General features: G+C 40.9%; 1 protein-coding gene across 1 annotated transcript in view; it reads left to right on the top strand.

Moving 5' to 3' along the window:
- Nucleotides 1-20,996, top strand: part of LOC115052352 (leucine-rich repeat transmembrane neuronal protein 4) — an 89,818-nt gene that overhangs the window by 7,285 nt on the left and 61,537 nt on the right. The window contains exon 2 of the mRNA XM_029516423.1: nt 899-2,460. Coding sequence (XP_029372283.1) covers nt 899-2,460 — 1,562 coding nt within the window. The remainder of the gene's footprint in view (nt 1-898; nt 2,461-20,996) is intronic.

Genomic DNA, 20,996 nt, shown 5'->3' with positions numbered 1-20,996 from the left:
AGTAAAAAGCTTTTTTTTTTTTATACTTTTATAGGTCTTATCAAGGATCAGCATTTCTATATATATATATACACACACACACTACCAGTCAAAAGTTTGGACACACCTTCTCAGTCAAACGCATAGGAAAGTGCGTCCAGACCTTTAACTGGTAGTGTGTATAGCTGCAGATGCTGTGTCTGGAAATAGCACTTTGGGAAATGAATTTGAACCTGAATGGTGGAAGGAGGAGCGAATGCTTAACTACTGCAGTAGTAGAAAAAGCAATCTCTCAAAAGCAGATGAAAGGAATTCTATCGTTTTGAAGCTGGGTTTTATCTTCTACCATTTCCACATTAGACAGGATGTGGAAAAGTATTCCTTCCTCTCGGATGTATCAGTCGTTGCTACTTTCAAAGCTTAATCTTATATTATCTGGTAATTTTGTTTTAAAGCTCTAATGTTTTTTGGCAAATGGGTTTGTGTCCTTCACATTCAGATGCACACTCATGAATCATTACATTAAATAGCTAAAAAGACAAATAAGATTGCTTCTTTGCTATCCTGCAGCAATGTTGTTACTTGATAATGATAAGAATACAATCTAAATGTAGAGGCACAGATACTTAATGCCTGCCTCGAGATACTTAATCAATTGCGAGTAAAACTGCAAAGATTTACCGAGAAGATGAGGCATATCCTCCCCAGGAATAAAATATATATATAAAAAAAAAAAAAAAACAGAGCAGGTAACTTGTTTAAAATCATCTGAACACCTGGAAAAATAATTCAGTGTAGCATCTTCTCACTAAGGGAAGAAAAATTGTAAGATACTGTTTGCGTTTTCTTTTGCAATACGATCATCTTCTTAATGGTCTTCTCTTTTCTCCATTTCCTCTCCCCTTCCCCTGCCCTGCAGGCTCTGCTCTGCGGCGTCGCTGGCTAGTGGTCCAACTCCTGATGCAGGTGTGGCTGGCGGCGAATCCATCTTTGAGTGAGCGTCCGTGCCCCAAAAGTTGTCGTTGTGATGGAAAAATTGTGTACTGTGAGTCGAGTGCATTTCGTGATGTTCCCAAGAACCTCTCAGGAGGATGCGAAGGCCTGTCCCTGCGGTACAACAGCCTCGCCAGTCTTCGTGCTGGCCAGTTTGTTGGTCTCAACCACCTCATATGGCTCTACTTGGACCACAATTACATAGCCTCTGTGGATGGAATGGCATTCCAGGGGATCCGCAGGCTCAAAGAGCTGATCCTGAGCTCCAATAAGATCACATCGCTCCACAACACCACATTCCACCCTGTCCCTAATTTGCGTAATCTGGACCTGTCTTACAACAAACTGCAAGCCTTGCAGCCTGGGCAATTCCAGGGCCTGCGGAAGCTTCTGAGCCTTCATATACGCTCAAACTCTCTAAAAATAATCCCAGTGCGTCTATTCCAAGATTGTAGAAATCTCGAGTTCCTGGATCTGGGTTACAACCGCCTGCGCAGTATCACTCGGAATGCATTTTCAGGCCTGGTCAAGCTGACTGAGCTGCATCTGGAGCATAACCAGTTCTCAAAGATCAATTTCTCCCACTTTCCTCGCCTGTTAAATCTTCGGGCACTTTATCTGCAATGGAATCGCATTCGCTCGATGAGCCAAGGCCTGACGTGGACCTGGACGTCCATCCAGAAACTGGACCTGTCTGGGAACGATCTGACGGAAGTAGATGCTGTGGTTTACCAATGCCTGCCCAACCTGCAGACGCTGAACCTGGACTCCAACAAGCTGACCAACGTTTCCCAGGAGGTGGTGGACGCCTGGATCTCTTTGACTATGATCAGCTTAGCTGGGAATGTATGGGACTGTGGCCCTTCCATCTGTCCTCTGGTGGCCTGGCTGAGAAACTTCAGAGGGGCAAAGGAGACCACCATGATCTGTGCCTCCCCCAAGAAAGCTCAGGGTGAGAAAGTGATGGATGCTGTCGAGGCTTTCAGTGTGTGTCAATCAAACCCAGTTACAACTCTCACTGCGAGTATTCCTCCGACCCCATCCATTGTTCCTGTGCAGACTGAGCGTCGCCCAGCCATTCTGGCTTCACCGACTGGTTCTGGAAAGAGGGGAGAGGGATCTGTCAGAGGCACCACATCGTCAGCCGTCACTCCACCTGCAGCACTTCCCCCAGACCAAGACATTGAGCCTGTGTCCTTCCATAAGATTGTGGCTGGAAGTGTTGCCCTTTTTCTGTCCGTTGCAATGATCTTGTTGGTGATCTACGTGTCTTGGAAGCGCTATCCTAGCAGCGTTAAGCAGCTGCAGGAGCACTCGGCAGCAGCTCGCAAACGGCGCAAGAAAGCTAGAGAGACAGAGCGCACCCTAAGCTCGCCGCTGCAGGAGTACTATGTGGACTACAAGCCCACCAACTCCGAGGCCATGGATGTCCTTGTCAATGGGACCGGACCCTGCACCTACACCATCTCAGGCTCTCGAGAATGCGAGGTATGACCCACACCACCGCCCCTCCTCCTAAACAAAACTCTGTCCACAGCGAGGCGACCAGAGGTAATTACTTACACTGCTTTGATAGATAAGTCTGCTTGTTGGTGATTTACTCTTACGCAGCAGATTAGTTAAATATGTGGCTTGCGCATTGGTTTTTTTATTGAACGAGGCAGGGGTACTTTCAGGAGCACCTTTTGCATAACAAGATGTCTCTGGTTTTCAGATGGGCGTTGATATATTTGCTTAAATCTTTGAGATACAAATGTTGGTTTTGCCGCAGAAATGTAAAGAAATGCAGATGAAGGAGACTGAGTTCTGTTTAAGCGATGCTGTTTGTAATAAGACAGTTGTGCTTGTTTAGGTAATAGTTGTGGTACTAGTGGTGGCGCACATCATATGCTTTGTGTTTGCTCTATTGTGATACAGATTTTGCTTAGGGAGAACAGTTGAACGGAAGATGGACACTGAATGTGAATACTAATAGGCTCTTTTGAGTAAACAAGCGAGCTGATGACTTCACATTTTTCTTGGCCTTGCTGCAACTCAAGATGCTTTTTGGAAATGCTAAACAATAGCAACAGCTTTCAGACTTTTACCTTCCTTTGTAAACTGACTGGCTAAATGTGCTCATTTTATTTTGGCTTGATTAGTCACGTATAAACTGAAACACACACTTGCAGTGACCATCCATATTTGAACTTGCTCAGAGATAGAGGGAAAAAAAAAGTGACACGCACAGATACTGTTTGATAGTTTCGAAGGGAGTGGGGATACTTTGGAAATGTTTTGTACAGGCAAGTTAATTCCTTTAAAACAGTATTTACAGACGACAGCAATGTGGGAATATGTCTTTTTTCTGCTCTTGCATTCAGTAGCTGGACACCTGTGTATCTGACATACTGTTCCGCTCTTAAACCTTTTCTTTTACTGTGCAGTTTAACCAAGCTGCATGAATCATGGCTTCTGCAGAAATCTATTATGTCATTGATAAACCAGCCCAGTTATAACAGGGAGCTAAGCATTGGCTAAGGCCACCTGGGTGATCAGATAGCACACTCTCAAAAGCTGTACTCCAACAGGCATGAGGCGCATTATATATATTTTCACATTACCAGCCCACTCACACTCGTTCTAGTTCCTAGAATTTCTCTTCATTTCCATGCCATGACTTTCTGGCGGGTTCTCTCTGGAGGAAGGAACATAAATGGAGAGGTTTAAACAACAAGGAGGAGGAGGTGGATGAGGGCTTGATCCTCCACACTCCTCCATTTCTGTTACTGACTGTCTGACTTCCGTCGAGGCAGGTCACCTGGTAAAAACTAACACTTGCAGGTTGTTCACAATTGGCACTTTGTTTTCTTTTGTTGTCACCTGTAGAGGCTTTCAGTGAGCTATTGTGTTGACATTTTTTTCCCTTTTTCTTTTAAACATAATACTCTGCTTAAAGTGATATTCTGAAAAGGACTGGAAATAGACTATGTGGCAAGTAATAATTCAGCCACTGTATTTCATCATTGACAATGCCAAACAAGCTTTCATTAAATTATGCTGTTTTCATATGACCTTTTGTGGTTTCACCACGACATACTGTTTCCCAGCCAACAAAATGCATTTTATGACATTTTATTTTCAGGTGCTAAATAGATCGCAGAGAGAAACGTGGTGTAATCAAAGCTTACCTGTTTACAGAGGGAAACTAAATGAAAACAGTTATTGCAGGATGCCATATTACCTGGTGCAAGACCATTACATATTCCTCAAAAACAGAAGTGCTTTAATGTTTGAGATGCCGTCTCAATAAAAAAAATTTAAATAAGGTTGTGGGGGTTTTTTGGCAGAAGGTATTTTGGATTTCAAAAGCTTGTGCAGGTGTTTGTGTTCTCGTGGCTGTCTCTCATAATGTAAATGATTAGCTGAGTAATTTGCAACAGTACATAGTGGCTGACTTCTGCCCTCAGGAATCATATTCATATGAAAAGGCATAATGAAAGATGCACGAAAGATGAACTTTCAAATCACAGATGTTACCCTCTGCTTGAACCTGAAGATTGGTCACTAAAATGTATGACTGTGACCATTTCAAGTTCATTATCCTTATACATTATTTCTCTAAGCAATTTTATATTGAAGGCATACATGTGGTGGACCAACAGATTGTCAGAGATCCTAAATACTGCATGTCATGATGTTTGCCAGAATTGTGAAAGTCAACATTAATACAGCATTAGGGAAACTCACTGGAAGGCTGTCGCACTGGGGATCAGCAGGAATTTACAGACCTTGGGGATAAGAGATGAAGACAAGATGTAAGAAAACTAAGAAAATACAATTCCAGTTTCTCATATTACAAGGGAAACGAGAGCTTCTCATTCACTCTTAGTCTTGATGCCCCAAGTCAGTGGCATCAGACTATTATTGGATTCATAATGAATGGTCTGGGGCAGCCCTACAAGAGACCTTATCAATTAAGGCAGGCCCCCACTTAAAGGGACAGTACGCAAAATACCTCAGAGCTTCTACATCAGCGCAAACTACAAGTGACCTTCAGCACATCTATCATTAGTGTTTTTATTTTGACTTGAGTGAACATTTATCTAGTTCTTTTATCTAGTCGGGCTTATAATGGAGGAGTTAACCCACTCTAAGAGGGGCAAGGGCTAAATCAATACAACAGAGCCAAGAAAGTGTAATAACCTGGACAACAAACTTATTCATCAACAAACTTATTAAGGAACTGTCGACAGAGATATAAGAGCCAGAGGAAAGCAACCAGTTTTTGTTCTTTTAGAATTGAGGGCAAAACTGGAATAGATCCAGAGCAATATAAAGGAAGGTTGTTAAAGGACAAAGTGAAGTAAGTCCTTCCTTAGACAAGATATCTGCATTGACCACAGACCAAATAAATAGTGGAAGACTACCAGCTTCATGAGCCGCATTTGAGAAGAGGGTGTATGTAGGGTGTAAAATGTGTGAGATGTGTTCATACGAACATGTGAACAAAGCTAATCAATGATCATTTATGCAAAGTAGGTCAGATCATTTAAAGGGAAAGTCGTTGTTTGTAAGTGTTTTTTTGTTTTTTTGTTTTTTTTGGTTCCGTAGCCATCTTCAGCACTAAACTTTATTCCTGTCCTCTATGGCCTGTCTCCGGTGGCACCAACTTGTCTCGCCACTCTCTGATATGGTCCCACTGTAGCCTCCAATCTGCTCATAGTCCAGTATTTACTCAGAGGGTTACAAGTAGTACTATGACCACTTGTAAATGCAGCTAAACTAGAATATCTTGCAGTAGAAGTGTAGCTTCCTTGGCTGTTTCCATGGGATGATTTGTTTTCATTAAAGGCCCAGTCCGCCCCTCCCCCTCCAGCCTTCAGCAAATTGCTAATTAATTCAATACACCTACAGGGGATTGCTATTTGCAGCAGTGTTACGTTTTGACCTCAGGTTTCTTATAGCTCCGCCTGTAAAGCGATATCCACATTATGTAGCATTGCCCACAAAAATCTTTTAAACTGTCTGTGGGGATGAAAAGTGAGCTAACACTAATTCCTCCATGAGTTTCTTTCTTTCTAAAAATCGCTGCACGCCATTTTGTTTCTCGATATCCTTGAAAATGCATTCTCTCTGGCCTTATCTGTCCCTCCGTCTCATCTTAAAGCATTGTGGAGAGGAGACAAGAACTATCAGTCAGCAGTCTGCAAAGTCCTGAGTTCATCTCAGAATGTGCTCCAATCCTGTTTCTACATTTTGTTGCTCTCGCGTAAACATAAATCACTTGGCGGTACGTGGCAGCACCTGCTGCACTCTCCCCAGCTCTTGCTCGCTCTCCTCACCATGCCGAGGCTGCTCAGGTCTGTTCATCCCTCCTGAGTGGGACTTGCTTATTCCTCCTGTGTCACTCGTACCATTTATTTCATTTGGATTCTGTGCCATCGCTATAACTCACGGCGGAGCTCTCCACATGATTGTTCTCTGTCAAGCCCGTTGGCCGACTCGATACAAAAGTGAGGTTTGGCAGCCTTTTTGGTGAATTACCTGAAGATGGTGCAATACTAATTTTCCCATGTCACGTCAACTTTTCCAAAGGGAGGATTATTTTGGTCGCTTTGTATCTATCCTCCTTTTATCTCTATCCTATAGCTGCACTCCTGTAGTTGGCAATGGATTTAACCTGATCTTGAATCCTTGTTGCCTGTCCATACCATAAAGGAACGCTTTTCTTTTTCCATCCTTTTCTCCTCTCACCTCTTTTGACTTTATACAGTTTACACGTCTGGATTCTTATCACATCTTTTGACCTCTGCCGCCTTTTATACGGAGCTGCTTCTGTTGTTGTATCGTGTTGCCCGGCTGCCAAGTTAACTAAGCAGACATCGCTCTTTGCCGCTGACACAAATTGGCTCAAATCTCCCTCTTTGATAAGAGTTTTGATGATATGCCAGGGCTTCTCTCCCACTAGTACTGCACATTATTCACCTACTACCATCTCATCATCCCCCCCCTCCAAAATGCATTAATACTTTCCTTTTGTTGGGGAGAGCTGAAACTCATTTCTGCCAGCAGGACAGCTACACAGCCTTTTGACGTCAAGTCTCGTTTCCTCTGATACTGCTTCTGACATTTTTCCACATTATAATCACTCACTAACTATAATGTCGCATGACATATGGCCGTGTTTGAAATAATTATCTGGTTTCTGCTTTTAAGACGTTCCAACTCATCTGATGCTAAGAGCTAGACTATTAGCTGTGTGACACCTACTTCTTTTGATTGCGCTGCCCTTTAGTCAAGTTAAAGAGTAGCATCCTAATTTTAATGTCCTTATGGCATTCACTTTTATATCAGGAGAAATCTATCTTTTTTTTTTTTTTTTAAACCCCGAGCTCCTATACAGTAAACTGTCAATTTTTCTGAAGACTTCACAATGTATCATCTATTGTGCTTGAACAAATCTTGATTTAATCAAGTTGTGACAGAAAATTAAGCAGTGATTATGTTTATGCAATATATGCAGGTTTTCTGCTCTTTGCTTATAAGATTTCACATTTAAATTCTCTGTGATGTCAACTGTCAAACCATAAGAAAACGTGCTCTCGTGCTCTGTAAAATCATGTACTTTTACCAATTTTTCTGACATGTGCAGCGAGAACATTTTGTCTGAGAACAAACAAAATTTGCTAATGAATAATTAAAATAATTGCTAGCTGTAGCAGTATTCATCCACAATGGATAATTAAACCTACTGTTTATTTCAGTGCTAAATATCTTGGTTTCTATAATTACACAATCTGTTTTTCTTAGACACCCAACTCAACAACAAATTACCTCCAGTTACTCAGAAATGAAGGAAGAATCCTGAATGAAAGTCAGTCTTAACTAAATTACTTAAAAATCATAAAGATGGATGATGACAGATGATGGATTAGGATTAGTACCTAAATCGCCGGTAACCAATTGTATGTTCTGCATTTCATTGTGACTCATGTTGCACAATGTACATAAATTTAAAGATTCTAACTCAGAACCAGCGGTTTTGAGGGGTTTTCTGGATGGACAGGCTCATGCACTGTTGTTTACAATCTTGTATTTGCTTGCTGGACCAGCACCCACAGTGTGCACCCCATAGCCCTTGTCTGTTTTTACAGTTTGGCCTCAGACTTGTTTTTTTTTTTTAAGAAAGCATTTGTTGGTTTGTTGGCTGAACTTCATTGTTGGGATTTGTTACTTTTGTGTCACTCAAACACCCATGAGATGAGATTCTGACTCGCATTTTTGTCGCTGAAAATGCACTGTCGCGAATTTATCCTGTACCATGATACAGCAGGATTTTTTTTTTTTTTTTGTGTGTATGTGTGTATGTGTGTTGTGAGACTTTTTTTTTTTTTTTTTTTTTTTGGCGGTTGTTTTTTTTCCCTCTCTCCTTGGCCCCCACCCCTTTTCTCTTTACAGTCCAAGGTCAGGATGTCAGATTGTTAATTGCTCAGAAAAAATACAAACACAAACACCGGGAGGCTAGCCAAGGGCAAGTACGCTATCTGTAATTCAGTGGGGAGGTTGAACGTCTCGAAGCTCTATAGCCGACAATTAGGCATGTAGGAGACTTCAAACACGCGCTGCACGTGAGAGAGCAGGTCTGTCATCCTCTAATCCTGTCTGTTTCACACTCTGGTTCCATGCTGCTGCTTTCTGCACTCCTATTTGATCCATGCTTAATGAGGGTGTTAGATCTCCAATATAGCAATTACATTACCTGAAAAAGGGGAAAGAGTCTTTTCTGCTTCTCCCAGTTTTAACAGTGCAGCCCAAGTACATCATTAATGCTTAGCTTCCTGCCTGATGCACTGCCTCTCTTATCTTGTCTTTTCATCTGTGATAGTCATCTCAAAATCTTTTACAATTGGCATCTGATGCAATTGCTTTGTACCATCTACTGGCTCTGCATTTATTTCTTTCTATTCCTCAAACTGGTCAGTTCATTGGTCGCTGGTTTCAAAGCTATGTTTCAAAGCTGTGCATCATTTGTTTTACAGGGACCCCCTGTCTGTTTTATTATCCTTTATTTGCTTTACTACGTACTGATGTAAGTCCCACTATCACACTCAGGCAGTTCTGCTCGGACCCCCACGTAGGGGAGAGAACCTCAATGACATATTGCAACTGTGTCCAACTAACAAATTGGACGGATATATATAAGTCCCATACATATACATACATACCAACAGAGAAAATGCTGGAAGGTTATTAACACATTTGAGCTGTGACTGCTAATCTAGCATGTGTCCTGCAGCTGCAGTTATTGCCATATGAAATATACAATCTTGTTAGGTAAAAACTGTGCAGCCATGACACAACAGATACATCATAAACATCCCCACCACTCTCTATAAAATCTGATTCTCATATATATAATATGTACTGTAGGACTGTGCCAGCGGCAAGTGGACTGGGCCTTTGTCATCTCGGTAGCAAGATTGAACGTTTTCGTGTGGCACAGAGAAGACAGTGAAATTGTCATGGAGAAAAAAACGAGTTGATTTTCTTATTCATGTCATGTTGGTTTCACACAGGAAACAAACGCAGCAAGACACAGTCCTGAATTTTGTTAACTCATCCTCCCACCCCCCTCCAACCACCACTGAAACCGACTGCGCCAAATAGGTTCTTCAACCTAATGTGAATCAGCTCATTTGAGGGGTTTCCACATTTGAGCTTTTATTAGAATAACATCATCTTGAGTTTTTAACATAAAAAAAACTTTGTCTCGCTCTTTTGTTAGCACGCTACAGATCCCTGGCATTTCACAGAACAATCCTCTCTTACTTTCATAGCCTGTTGTTGGTGTTTTAAATTCAAGACAGTTGTACAGACTTAAATGAAGGTTAGAGGTAATTAGCATCCCAATGAAGTCGCCTATTTTTCCTCGTTAACTATGAGATCGTTTTCAGTAAGCTTGGACAGCCTTACTGTCACCCTGCTCATTAGTCACTAAATTCAAATTCTTGCAAATCAGTAAGTATGAGGAAAGATGAAGATGAGTCACCCATACACTTGCATCTAAGTACATCACTAAGTACCTGAAACAGTACATCTGTTCAAGCTTAAAATTCTATAAATTGAAGTAAAAGGCAACCAAGCAATCAATGTGATAGGTGTTTTTTTTATCACTTTTTTTGGTCCACACTTACTGTTGAATGGAGCACGTGTGCTGAAGTTGTGCTGGCTAGTTAACATTTGCCAGAAAATGATGTGCTATTTAATCCTTGTGTTGTGTGTCAGACTGACCTACGATTCCATGTCCGCAAAGAGGATTTCAACACACAAAATAAGTTGTATTCATTTGCATGCAATTTTGTGTGTTTTTGTCAGCTTTTGTGCGTTTTGTACGTCAAAAATGCCCCATCATTAGACATTAATGGGGGAGATTACAATTAGTGTTTAAAAAAAAAAAAAAAAAAACTGGTCTGAAGTACGTCCTCTACATCCTCATTTGACAGATGGACACACACACACACACAGACATGCAGAAACACACACCCTGGTCCCCTTACAGCAACTACGGGAATCTTTCCCCAGTAGAGTCTCTTCCACAGGAAAAAAAAAAAAAACAAAAACACCTGTTGGCTGTCCTTGCAGACAGTTGTAAAATTGATTGCACAAGATTGAAATGTTCTTGTAGCTTAGGCTTTTTTGAGGCCTTGCTCAAAGTTAATTGGTTAGTAGCACCATGGCAGCTCGATTTAAAGTAAATCAGGCTCTTGATTATATACTTGATCACCATGCTGATGAGGACCCAAAGTCCTTTTCCAGGTATTGGGTTGCCTTGGTTACCACTGATGACTGCTAACCAAACCACATGAACTGGCTTTATGTTCCCTCCCATAGGGGGTTTTTAACTGCCTTTAGTCTACTGCCAATTACGGAGGACCTGTTTGTCTCAGCATTAAGCTCCAACATTGCTCCAACAATCATTTGGGTGCTCAAACCTCTCCACCACTTTAAGGTCACGGTTCGAGGATAAAGGTTGGGTTTTGAGGTAGACAAATGGGTGCAGTGATGCTCCTGCTATGCCGGTCTGCTGTGGTGAAGAAGGAGCTGGGCCGAAAGCGAAGCTCTCGATTTAGCGGTTGATCTACATTCCTCTCTTCACTTGTGGTCATGAACTTTGAGTCATGACCGAAGCAAAAAGATGCCTGATACAGAGGTGCAGGGTGGCGGGTTGCTCTCTTAGAGCTAGGGTTAGGAGCTTGGCTGAGAGCCACTGCTCCTCCACATCGAAAGGAGCCACCCGAGGTGGCTTGGGCATCCGTTTCTGAGGCCTCCCAGGGGAGATGCTCCAGGGCAAAACCTACAAGATCCCCCTGAAAAAGCTAGAGGAAGTGTCCATTTTGTGATCTATTTTCAGATTTTTTTTTTTTTTTTTTTTTTCTTCTGTCATAAGGCAAAAAAAACACACCTGATCTACTGATCTACGGACAATATGTTATTGCTGTTGTTGGTCGTTTTTGTTGTGAAACTGTGTTTTGGGAATCATTTCTCAACAGGTGTTGCGTTATGCAATTGTATAAAAAATGTTAAATGGCTTCAAAACAAATGTCCTGGATAAGTAGTCTGTGATAAACTTTCTATTATGATTAGTCTGATTATTTCTTATAATCAAAATTAGAACTCAAAATTCAAGATGAGGCATACAGGCCACAAATAACAAATACTTGAAGTTCAAAACTTGTAATGTTCACAAGAGCTTCACAAAAAAAAAGGTGGTGCAGTGATATGTATTATTGCAGTTTTTATGATGAGACTTATTTAAATGTTCATTTTTGACAGGGATAACAAAATAGTTTAACATGACCTGAACACACCACGGGGGTTAACAATGAGTCAACTGTAAATAGCCTCTCATCCTCGCATAACACTGCTGTCTAATATTTTAGCTTTCCAAAGTCAATTTTATATTTCTATTTAATAGGTCTCATGGGGCCTAGAGTCAAGAAACTTGCTAAGATTTAAAGAGCTCTTCTTTCAAAGAACTAAACTCTGTTACATTACTTTCAAGGAGAGAGTTTATCTGATTCTGTAACTCATCTTAATTAACCAAGCATTGTAATTAAGAGGAATGTAATAAAAATAAAAAAAATAAGAGAGGGATGATGATTTTTCCTGTGGGTAGACTTAGTGCTAAGAATAAAATAAATAAATTAATAAAATGTTTCTTCAGGTGCCAGGAGCAAAGTGCACTGATGTCTGTCTGTTAAAATAATACATAATACACATAAGCTAAATACATCTGAATATTTTATAATGTTAGTTTTAAGGGGTTTATTAAAATGATGTGCACGTCAATTCAACATAACTGTATGTTAAATTGTGTATAATGAATCGATCATTCTCCATATTTGTGGAAAGTGGCCTATATTTATTTTAATTCTTTGTCTATTTTTTTATCTAAAATCTAAGTATATAAACAAGATGGATCTCACTATATCACTGTAACATATGTAACACTAAGCCACATACAGTAGAAGCACGCACAAAATATAAAAACATACATATTTGTGTGGGTGAGACAGAAAGCAAGCAAGCAGGAAAAAAAAAATGCTGTTAGCAATCCGGTATACAGTGTTTGCATGTATTTGCATATAGAACAATAATGTTTTGTTTGCTTCCTAAGACGGAAATCATTCCAGTGCTTGGTGGGGGTCTTGAACCCCTCGTCTGTGCTGCATTATGCCTTTGGCACACTCCCCCAGGTAGTTTTACTGAACTGATTGGACCAGCTCTCTGCACTGTGCATGACTGACAGATTCCTGTTAGATTTCTTGCACCTGTTCCCCCGTTGGAATGTGAAAATGTACATCTTCCTCATGTCTATTCATAGATTCATATTCATATTAAACAGATTAATGGCAACCTTTAAGCCGGAAAGACAACAAAGATGCAATTTGAGGTCTACTGCTGTTGCATTATACAAATTAGCTTTTTACAAGGCAAGGCAAATTTATTTCTATAGCACATTTCATACACAAAGGCAATTCAATGGGCATTATAAACACACAAACAGTGAAAAGTAAGTACAGTAAAAATGTGAATAAGCAAGTGAGGAGCAAAATTTGAACGTTCAAAAATTTTTAACTGAATGGAATCTCTTGGCCAAATGTTGAAATATATAAATATATACATTATTAATCTTTCATTTAATCATTTGAAGTCCAACCAAATACCCTCCATGCCCACTCTCCATCGAGCAGAGCGCAGGAGAAGTTTGTGTTTTTATTGGTACTGACAGCGTTTAAAGGCACCCAGCTCAGTGGGTTCAACAGGCAGAAAAGATAGACTGGCACTCGGGGTTGAAGTGAACTGAAACAGGTATGCAAGTGAACCTGGCAGAGCGGCGCGTTCAACAGGACAGAGCGGTCGACAGGCGGACAGCAGAGGCGGTTAGAAAGCCAGAGAAAGCAGGCAGTCATCCAGACTCGACAGCTAGACTGGCAGGCGTCCGTCCACAAAGACACACAGGCCTTTGTCCACGGACAGCTGTCCGTCCTCTGATCAGTGATGGCTCAAAGCTTTTTTGAAGTAAGATAATAAGTCTGAGGCAAGGCCCAGCAGATTGGCATGTTTTCCTCACTGGCCTGATCAAAACCGCCATGCAAGAGGAGGCCGTGTATGTCCTCAGAATTAAAGGGCACTTTTTAATCAAAACCGCATCCAACTTGTCTGGTTCATTAAGTGACTGGGTTTGAAAAATTACAGCTGAGATGACAATACAATGGCACAGCTGCGTTTAGTGCTACACTAACTGATAGCCAATACAAATCATATCGGCTGCTCTAGTTAATTAATGACACGCTCTTCACTGCAGGATCAAATGTGCACATAGTTCACTCTCAGTAATGGACACGTTAGAAATATGGTTCCATTTCAGGTTGTGGTTTGAAACAAGTGGATTGAATATAGTTGATGGAAAATGTATTAGCAACATATTTGAGTTTTAAACTTCTTACCATTTAAGCAATAACAGGTGAGTGAGTCCATCATGGAAAATATAGTTGATTTATATGTAAACTTTCAAGGTACACTCAAATAAAAGAAGCACAAATAAAAGGCTGTGTGGATTTTTTTTATGTTTTTATTTTTTTAATGGTGTGGACTGAGCACTTGTATTATAGAATGAGAATATAATGCTTTCACTGTGTTGAGATGGCATCTAAGCTGCGGTATAATGAGAAAATTCAATTACGATATGAGGTCACTTGAATACACAAAACAATTCTGTATTCTTGACTTCATTATGAATACAAAATAATTTTAAGTCATTGAGTACATCATTATTGAAATAATCCAACGTGACAGCGTTTGTCTTCAAAAGGTTGCAAATTTAGTGTTTGAACCAAACAGCGCTTTCACTTGGCACAAGGTGCACTCATGACTAACTTTCACAGCTTTTCTCTCTACTTCAGCTAATTGGAGATGGTTTTTATACAGGAATTCATTATTTCACATATGCACAATTTATCCTCAAGTTCATTTTCCATTTAAGAAATGCATGTTTATATAAATGAAAAGGGGCATATACAGCGAGTGAAGCTGCCACTCCCAACACTTCTACTTGTCACATCAGTCAAACCAGAATCAAAGCGCAGCAGCACTATCAATCAGACTTTAAACTTCCGATGCTCCTGTGATGTGGTGCCCGTCTTTTATGTTCTGTATTTAAAGAAGTTACACAAAAGGCTGTGGGTGATGGAAATAAATTGATGTGGACAGTCGAAGGAAATTATCCATCGTGCTCAAGTTAGATCCCTCTGCGATATGTAGGTCTAAGAGTTGGCCAGCTGGATCCTGCATCCACTCGAGCCGGCATACAAAGTAACCTTCATCTCCCCCAGCTGGGTTATTCTCGGAGGTTTTGTTCCATTGTGTCTCCTGTTCCCTTTTCTCTGAAGCCCTTTCCCCTGCTATGTCAAGCACATATTATTTTTAGTTAATTACCTGTCTCTGCCAACATGCCCCGTCCCACTCATCAGCCCAATGCAGGTTGTCTTCCACTGCAGGAAAAAGTGCGTCCTTTGTGATTGATGGCTTCTGTTGTTCTCCTGTTTTGCTTTACTATTCTGGATGCACTTATCCAAGCTGCAAATACGCGTAATACAAGCACATGGTCATAGAACAAGTCCTAGTGTGTCTTCCACTGTTTTTTTTTTTTTTTTTTTTTTTTTTTTTTTATATGGTCATGCATGTTCATCTGATACAAACAAGAACAGGATAGAAAAAGTATCTGCCCCACAATGCAACACCATCCTTGTGGCAAATGTCATAAATTCAGGAACCATCTTTCACAGTAAAATATAATGGTCCTACTTATTGATTGGATTAGTAGGGTAATAAAAGGTTTGCATTGACGAAACTGACAATGGATACTTTGGGGATTGATTGCGCCATGAGGCCAGTGAGGCTGCTTAGGGACCAGGTTCCCTGTTTTGTAATCATGGCCTGTGTCAAGAGAAACATCATAACCATATAATCACATAACAATGAAATGAGGAACACCTCAAACCCATCTGAGCCTCGAGTATGTTTCAAATATATATATATATATATATATATATATATATGCATACAAAAAAAAATCCTTTAGCATTTAAAAAGATTGCTCCAGACAGAATGGTCAACTACGAGACCACCGACCGACTGGCTTGATCAAACTGTGGAAAATGTCATGGACTATCAGAGGAAGTTTTACATCGAAATTACAAGGCAGACATTACATCCTGCCTTGTAAGATTTCTAAAAAAACAGTTGAATCTGTGCCTTGGGAAAGGGCATCAAACTGCAGTCAATGCAAATCCAAAAGCATTTAATTCCTGCCAAAGTAGAGGCCGTTGGTAGACTTAAAGTAAACATAAAGTGCGTTAACACTGTGAAAAAGCATCTGGGATATGTGTTTCAAATTACTCACCAAGAATATTGCACAAAAGTGATAACAACTTAAGATGAAAAACCATCTGTTCCAGCTTTTCTGTACGGCAATTAGTTTCTTATTTGAACACATGTTTATTTAAGAATGCATACCTAGTGCATATAGGAATAGATATTACTTACAAGTTCCTGGTGCCAGACAGGGATTAAAGATTAGATAAAGATGTTATTTATAATGTGCTTAAGAGTTCCACTTGTTTACTTTATCAAACTGATTATGGATTTTGCAAAGTACCCATGCATGGGTACAAGCTTGAAAAGACGAGTTTTTGGGTTTAGAAAGCCTTTACTTTTCCATCTGTAGTGCTGAAAGTTAGTGGCTTGAGGCTACTTTAAATGCAGAATCTCAGAGTGAATTATTGGTGGTTGAGATGCATTGTGGGTAATGTAGGCATTGGGTATTCTAAAGGAAATCGAAACAACGTCTCAGTTTCACCGCATCGATTATGTGTGCCCCCCCCCCCCTTTTTTTGAGCTGTTACAAGTCTGGTTGTGTCTTAACCTTTCCTATTTCTACATAGTGTGCGTAAGTATAAACAGCTGTTTACTTAGCGGTCAGTAGGACTTTGCGTGTTTAGCATCAAACTCTATTCCTTTGCTCGCCAAATGCTGTCTCTAAGTGTGAAAGCCGCTGTGCTAATGTCAACCCTTGTTTTTTTTGGGGGGGGGTTTTTCCTGTGTGTTCAGCTGAAGGTAGCATGCTAACCAGCTGTCCATGAACCATAGTAGTTACTCACTGTACTCAATCTGTGCTGTGGACAAAGTGCTGCTCAGAGGGCATACAATAGGGTTTTTGTCTTAAAAGTCCTATAATGGCTGAAGCTCTTGTCAAGCATCATTTACCACAACCCGCTCCCAGCAAGAAACCTCATTCAGCGGCAGAGAAAAGCTACACATAGCACTTTTTAAAAGCTGCATCTTTTGGTGTGGTGGCGTAGAGGACTGGTGTGTGCAATTTGTGCAGTAATCACCAGTAAATCTTGTACTACCTGACAGTTTAGTGCAAATACAATAAAATGTGAAAAAATGTTTCAGATATATTGCATCCTGCTGTCCCTTGCAATATCCTTGGATCGTGAAAGAGCAGCTGTGGCCCTAAAAGTTCTTCTTTTGAAAAAACTTCAGTTTGGATGTTGAATCAAAAAGAAAACAAAAAAAAAAAGTTGAATTTATTGGCATCTTTTTCAGTTTATCAAATGTGATGATTTTCTGAGTTTCTCTGAAATTATTGGAAATTGAATATATTTTGGCTGGGGGGAAAAAAAATGTCAATAGCAGTAATATTCACAAGTCGAATCTTACATTTGCATGCCCCAGCTTTTCGTCATTTTCCAATGTGTAAGGTGGAGCCAGTGGGTAAAACCCATCATCAGACCACATCTTTCATCTGCTGTGTGTCTGATGCGGCACACATTCATCACACCTGATGTGGATGTGCAGCGTTTGAGATATGAGCCCCAGTGCTATTTTGTTACTGATCATAACCATTAACAAGCAGTCTGTCTGTGAATGGATGAGGTCACTACCCCCGGCATTAAAACATTAATCAGTGAATGTGATTTACTGGGTGCCCTCACCTAAGTGAGAGGATATGCTCTTTTCTATTAGGGGTATTTAAAACAGGATTTATTCCAAACTGCATCACAATCTATGCAAATAGAAACATTTAACCAGCTCAGCCATTGTCCTTCACCTCCATGCCGATTGATTGAATGGTTAATTTCTGCTCTACATGCATGTCTGATTTAACAATGGAGCTTCTTTTCTGTGACGTGGCCTCGATGTGTCCAGAGAAGTCAGACCAACCTCTAACAGTGTCAGTGACATGCATTTGACTCATATTTTTTTCTAACTATTTTTAAAATCAAATACACACATTAGAGACTTGAGTCAGTTTTTATTTTTATTTTTTTATTTTTTAATCAAGGCAGGTTGAGTGCGGGTATACCCCCCCCCCCCCTTCAGAATAAGGGCCAGTGCAGGGCACTAATCAACATCAGGCTAACAGATTTAGGTTAACAAATTGATGTTTTGGGCCTGTGACCGCTAGATTTGATGAAGGTTGAATAATCTGCAGATTGCATGGGTGCTTGAGCAAGATTAAGACAGCGGGTGTCAATACGGTTATCCATTCATTTGAATTAAATGACCTCCTCATACGATGCATAGAAGACAAAGCAGGGGGCCATGTCAAACGGATGAGGAACAGAAATAGAAGAGGAACGGAAAATTCCAATTTGAGCCAAAAGAAAGGAGTAGCCAAAAGGAGGGGAGACGGGCAGAAATGGGTAGGTGGACCTGCAGTAATGTAGGATTTGAGGACAGAGAAATTGATAGTTGGAAGGGAGAGCGGTGAAGAGCGCACACAGTCCCTCTCACAGCTCTCTCTGACCTGAGAGGCACAGCCTGTTTGATTTAGTGCCAATCAGAGTTTTTAATGCCTGTGCAGCGCATCATAATTTATTAGGATTATCATAAACTTGTGCTGAGAGACAGGGCAGGGGCACTTGTGCCTCCTCTCAGAATGAATTACTCACTGCAAGCTGGAGTGTCAGTCAGGCCACAAATGGCGATACCAGCTTCCTTCCACTGTTTTTCTCCAATCTTTCCGTGCGGGCCCATCAAAGCTTGGACCCCCAATAAATATTCATCCCATCATATTCCAACCCGGACACAGCCAAGGATATTAGATGGAGAGCTGAAGGCATGTTTGAATTATAGTCTGGCTTCAGAGGGGACGCCTGTGTCAAGAACAGCGAGGGTGAGGAATTTTTAAGGGGATTATTTGCTTTGAGCTTGATAGTAAAACCAACAGCTACAGAGACAGTTCTGGTGATTCTCATCTTTGGAAACTATATGAAATATAGACTCTGTGGACACCGCAGATATGCAACTTATGTTCCTTGCTGTAGGTGATTAGGAGTGCTTAATTCATATATCTCTAAATATTCATCGTTGTATGAGTATAATTATCACCATTAACATGATTAATTGTTAATTAGTTATAACGACTGCAACTTTTCCCCACTGATCCATGCACATGTCATTCTCATATTGATTTCTGTGTGTCAATGGTTGAGGCAGCTGAGCTTCCTGTTTAATTTGAACACTGGTTGAAGGAGCCACTTATTTCTTTGGCTGTTTTTGTTGAGACTAAAATGAAGACACTGACGTCTCATCATCTCCTGAGCCCCCTTCGCTCAGTTTTGATCTCACAGAACAAGGAAAGAGCCATTGAGTGAATTGTGTCCAATGTAGCAGCGGAGCATCATTGCATCTGTCCAAGACTGAGAACCCCTCTCAACCTACTTTAACATCATCATCCATGGCATGACCCACGTCGTTCGAGAAGTTTGGCTGGAGAACGGTAGTTTTTGCCTGATGCATTGTGTCAACGTTTGAGATAACAGCCATTTTGGAGTTTATCCATGCACACTGAAAGAAGTCATTTTTGTCTACTATTGATTCGTTCAATTTCGAAAAAGATAAGATTGTTTCTGATCCACCTACTGATTTGGAATTTTCTAAACTCATTCTCATTTATCAGTGTCAAACAAGTATTTCATTTACGTGTTGTCATATGGCATATTGCCATAATAAGAAATTGTTATTTTCCTTTGTTTTTTTTTTTTTGCCTGTCACAATAAAACCTGAACAGGGAGCTTTATAAAGCAGAGGACAGGTCTCAACAGGAGAATTTCAATATCAAAATTCAAGCATCATTAACTACATGTGGCTCACGATAAGTATTCAAGCATGCAAGCACCGTCTATCTGAGCAAGGTTATATCCTGGGTAGGTGTTTATTGTAATTTACAGACTTTACAGCGGAGCCTTAAACCCCACCATTGCCTGCCTTGACAGCGAAAACACACATTCCAATGAATGAATGGAAAATCTGTAGAACAATAGGTGGGCTGAATAGGTAGCATGAAGCTCGGTGGGAGTATGAGAGGCAGGCAGACTGGAAGCCTAATTAATCCAGCCTTCCTTAATTAGTCTCTCTCCCGTCCACAACGTACTCGCTGTTTCTGATGCTCCCTTTCCCTCCTCTGTGCTCTCTCTCTCTCTCTCTCGCATGCTGTCTCTCATTTTCCCCCGATCTATATTTCTATGAGAATTTCTGCTTTTCTCTTCACTCTGTCGAGTCTGCCATTTTCCCAGGCCTGACCCAATGGTGACAATATGTTCTGAGGTGATAAACAAGCACACGCCACTTCATAGGCCAGCTTAGGCAAAGCTACGGCCGTCTGTGCGGTTGCTTGTGTTACCACTAGAGGACCGGACAAAAGCCCAGCTGTAGGCGACGGAGATTGCCTGCACCACATTGTCTTTAGAGATATACGGTGTGTCTCACAATGCAGGTGGTCACCGTGTGGCTGGATGGCAAGATGCCCCGAGTGCTGCATCTCCTGCGTACAGATCATGGCAGAAATCAGCAAACACTGGCATGGGAAAATCCGGATGCATCCCTCCAGCTTGACAGGATAACACGCCATGGCAGTCGCTGTGAGCGAGGCCAAGCCTGTTATGCTCAAAGATGCTGACTTTAATGACGCTGTGCAACACTGAGGCCCAGCCCACTCACTCTGTGCCCAGAATAATGAGGCAGTTATTCCACCAGTGGCCATGGCTATTCAAAACAACTGCACTGTGAATAGTGATCAAGACTAACTGTTGACATTCTTATGCACCATGCTGGCTTTATAATGAGGTGCATGATTAACTCATCGGGGGTTTGTCTTTCTTGTTGGGAAGGTAATGTACTCCACGGTGAGATTACTAAGCAATTCAAGGTTTAACCAGTTTGTTACTGATTTTGAGTCGAGTACGATAGAAATAATTAACATTAACACATTTTGTTGTTATTTAGTATTTTAAGTTATTACATTTTTTTTTCTGCAGTCCATCGCAGGGCCAACTTACAGAGACAGACAGCGACAAACAACTAGTCACACTCAGACCTACGGACAATTTAGAGCCACCATCCATCCATCCATCCATCTCCTACCACTTTTCCGTTTCCAAGTTGTGGAGGGTGCTGGAGCCAATCCCAGC

Source organism: Echeneis naucrates, chromosome 12 (genome assembly GCF_900963305.1).
Source record: "Echeneis naucrates chromosome 12, fEcheNa1.1, whole genome shotgun sequence".
NCBI lineage: Eukaryota > Metazoa > Chordata > Actinopteri > Carangiformes > Echeneidae > Echeneis > Echeneis naucrates.
The sequence above is the reverse complement of the archived record's forward strand: the minus strand, read 5'-3'. Positions and strand labels throughout refer to the sequence as shown.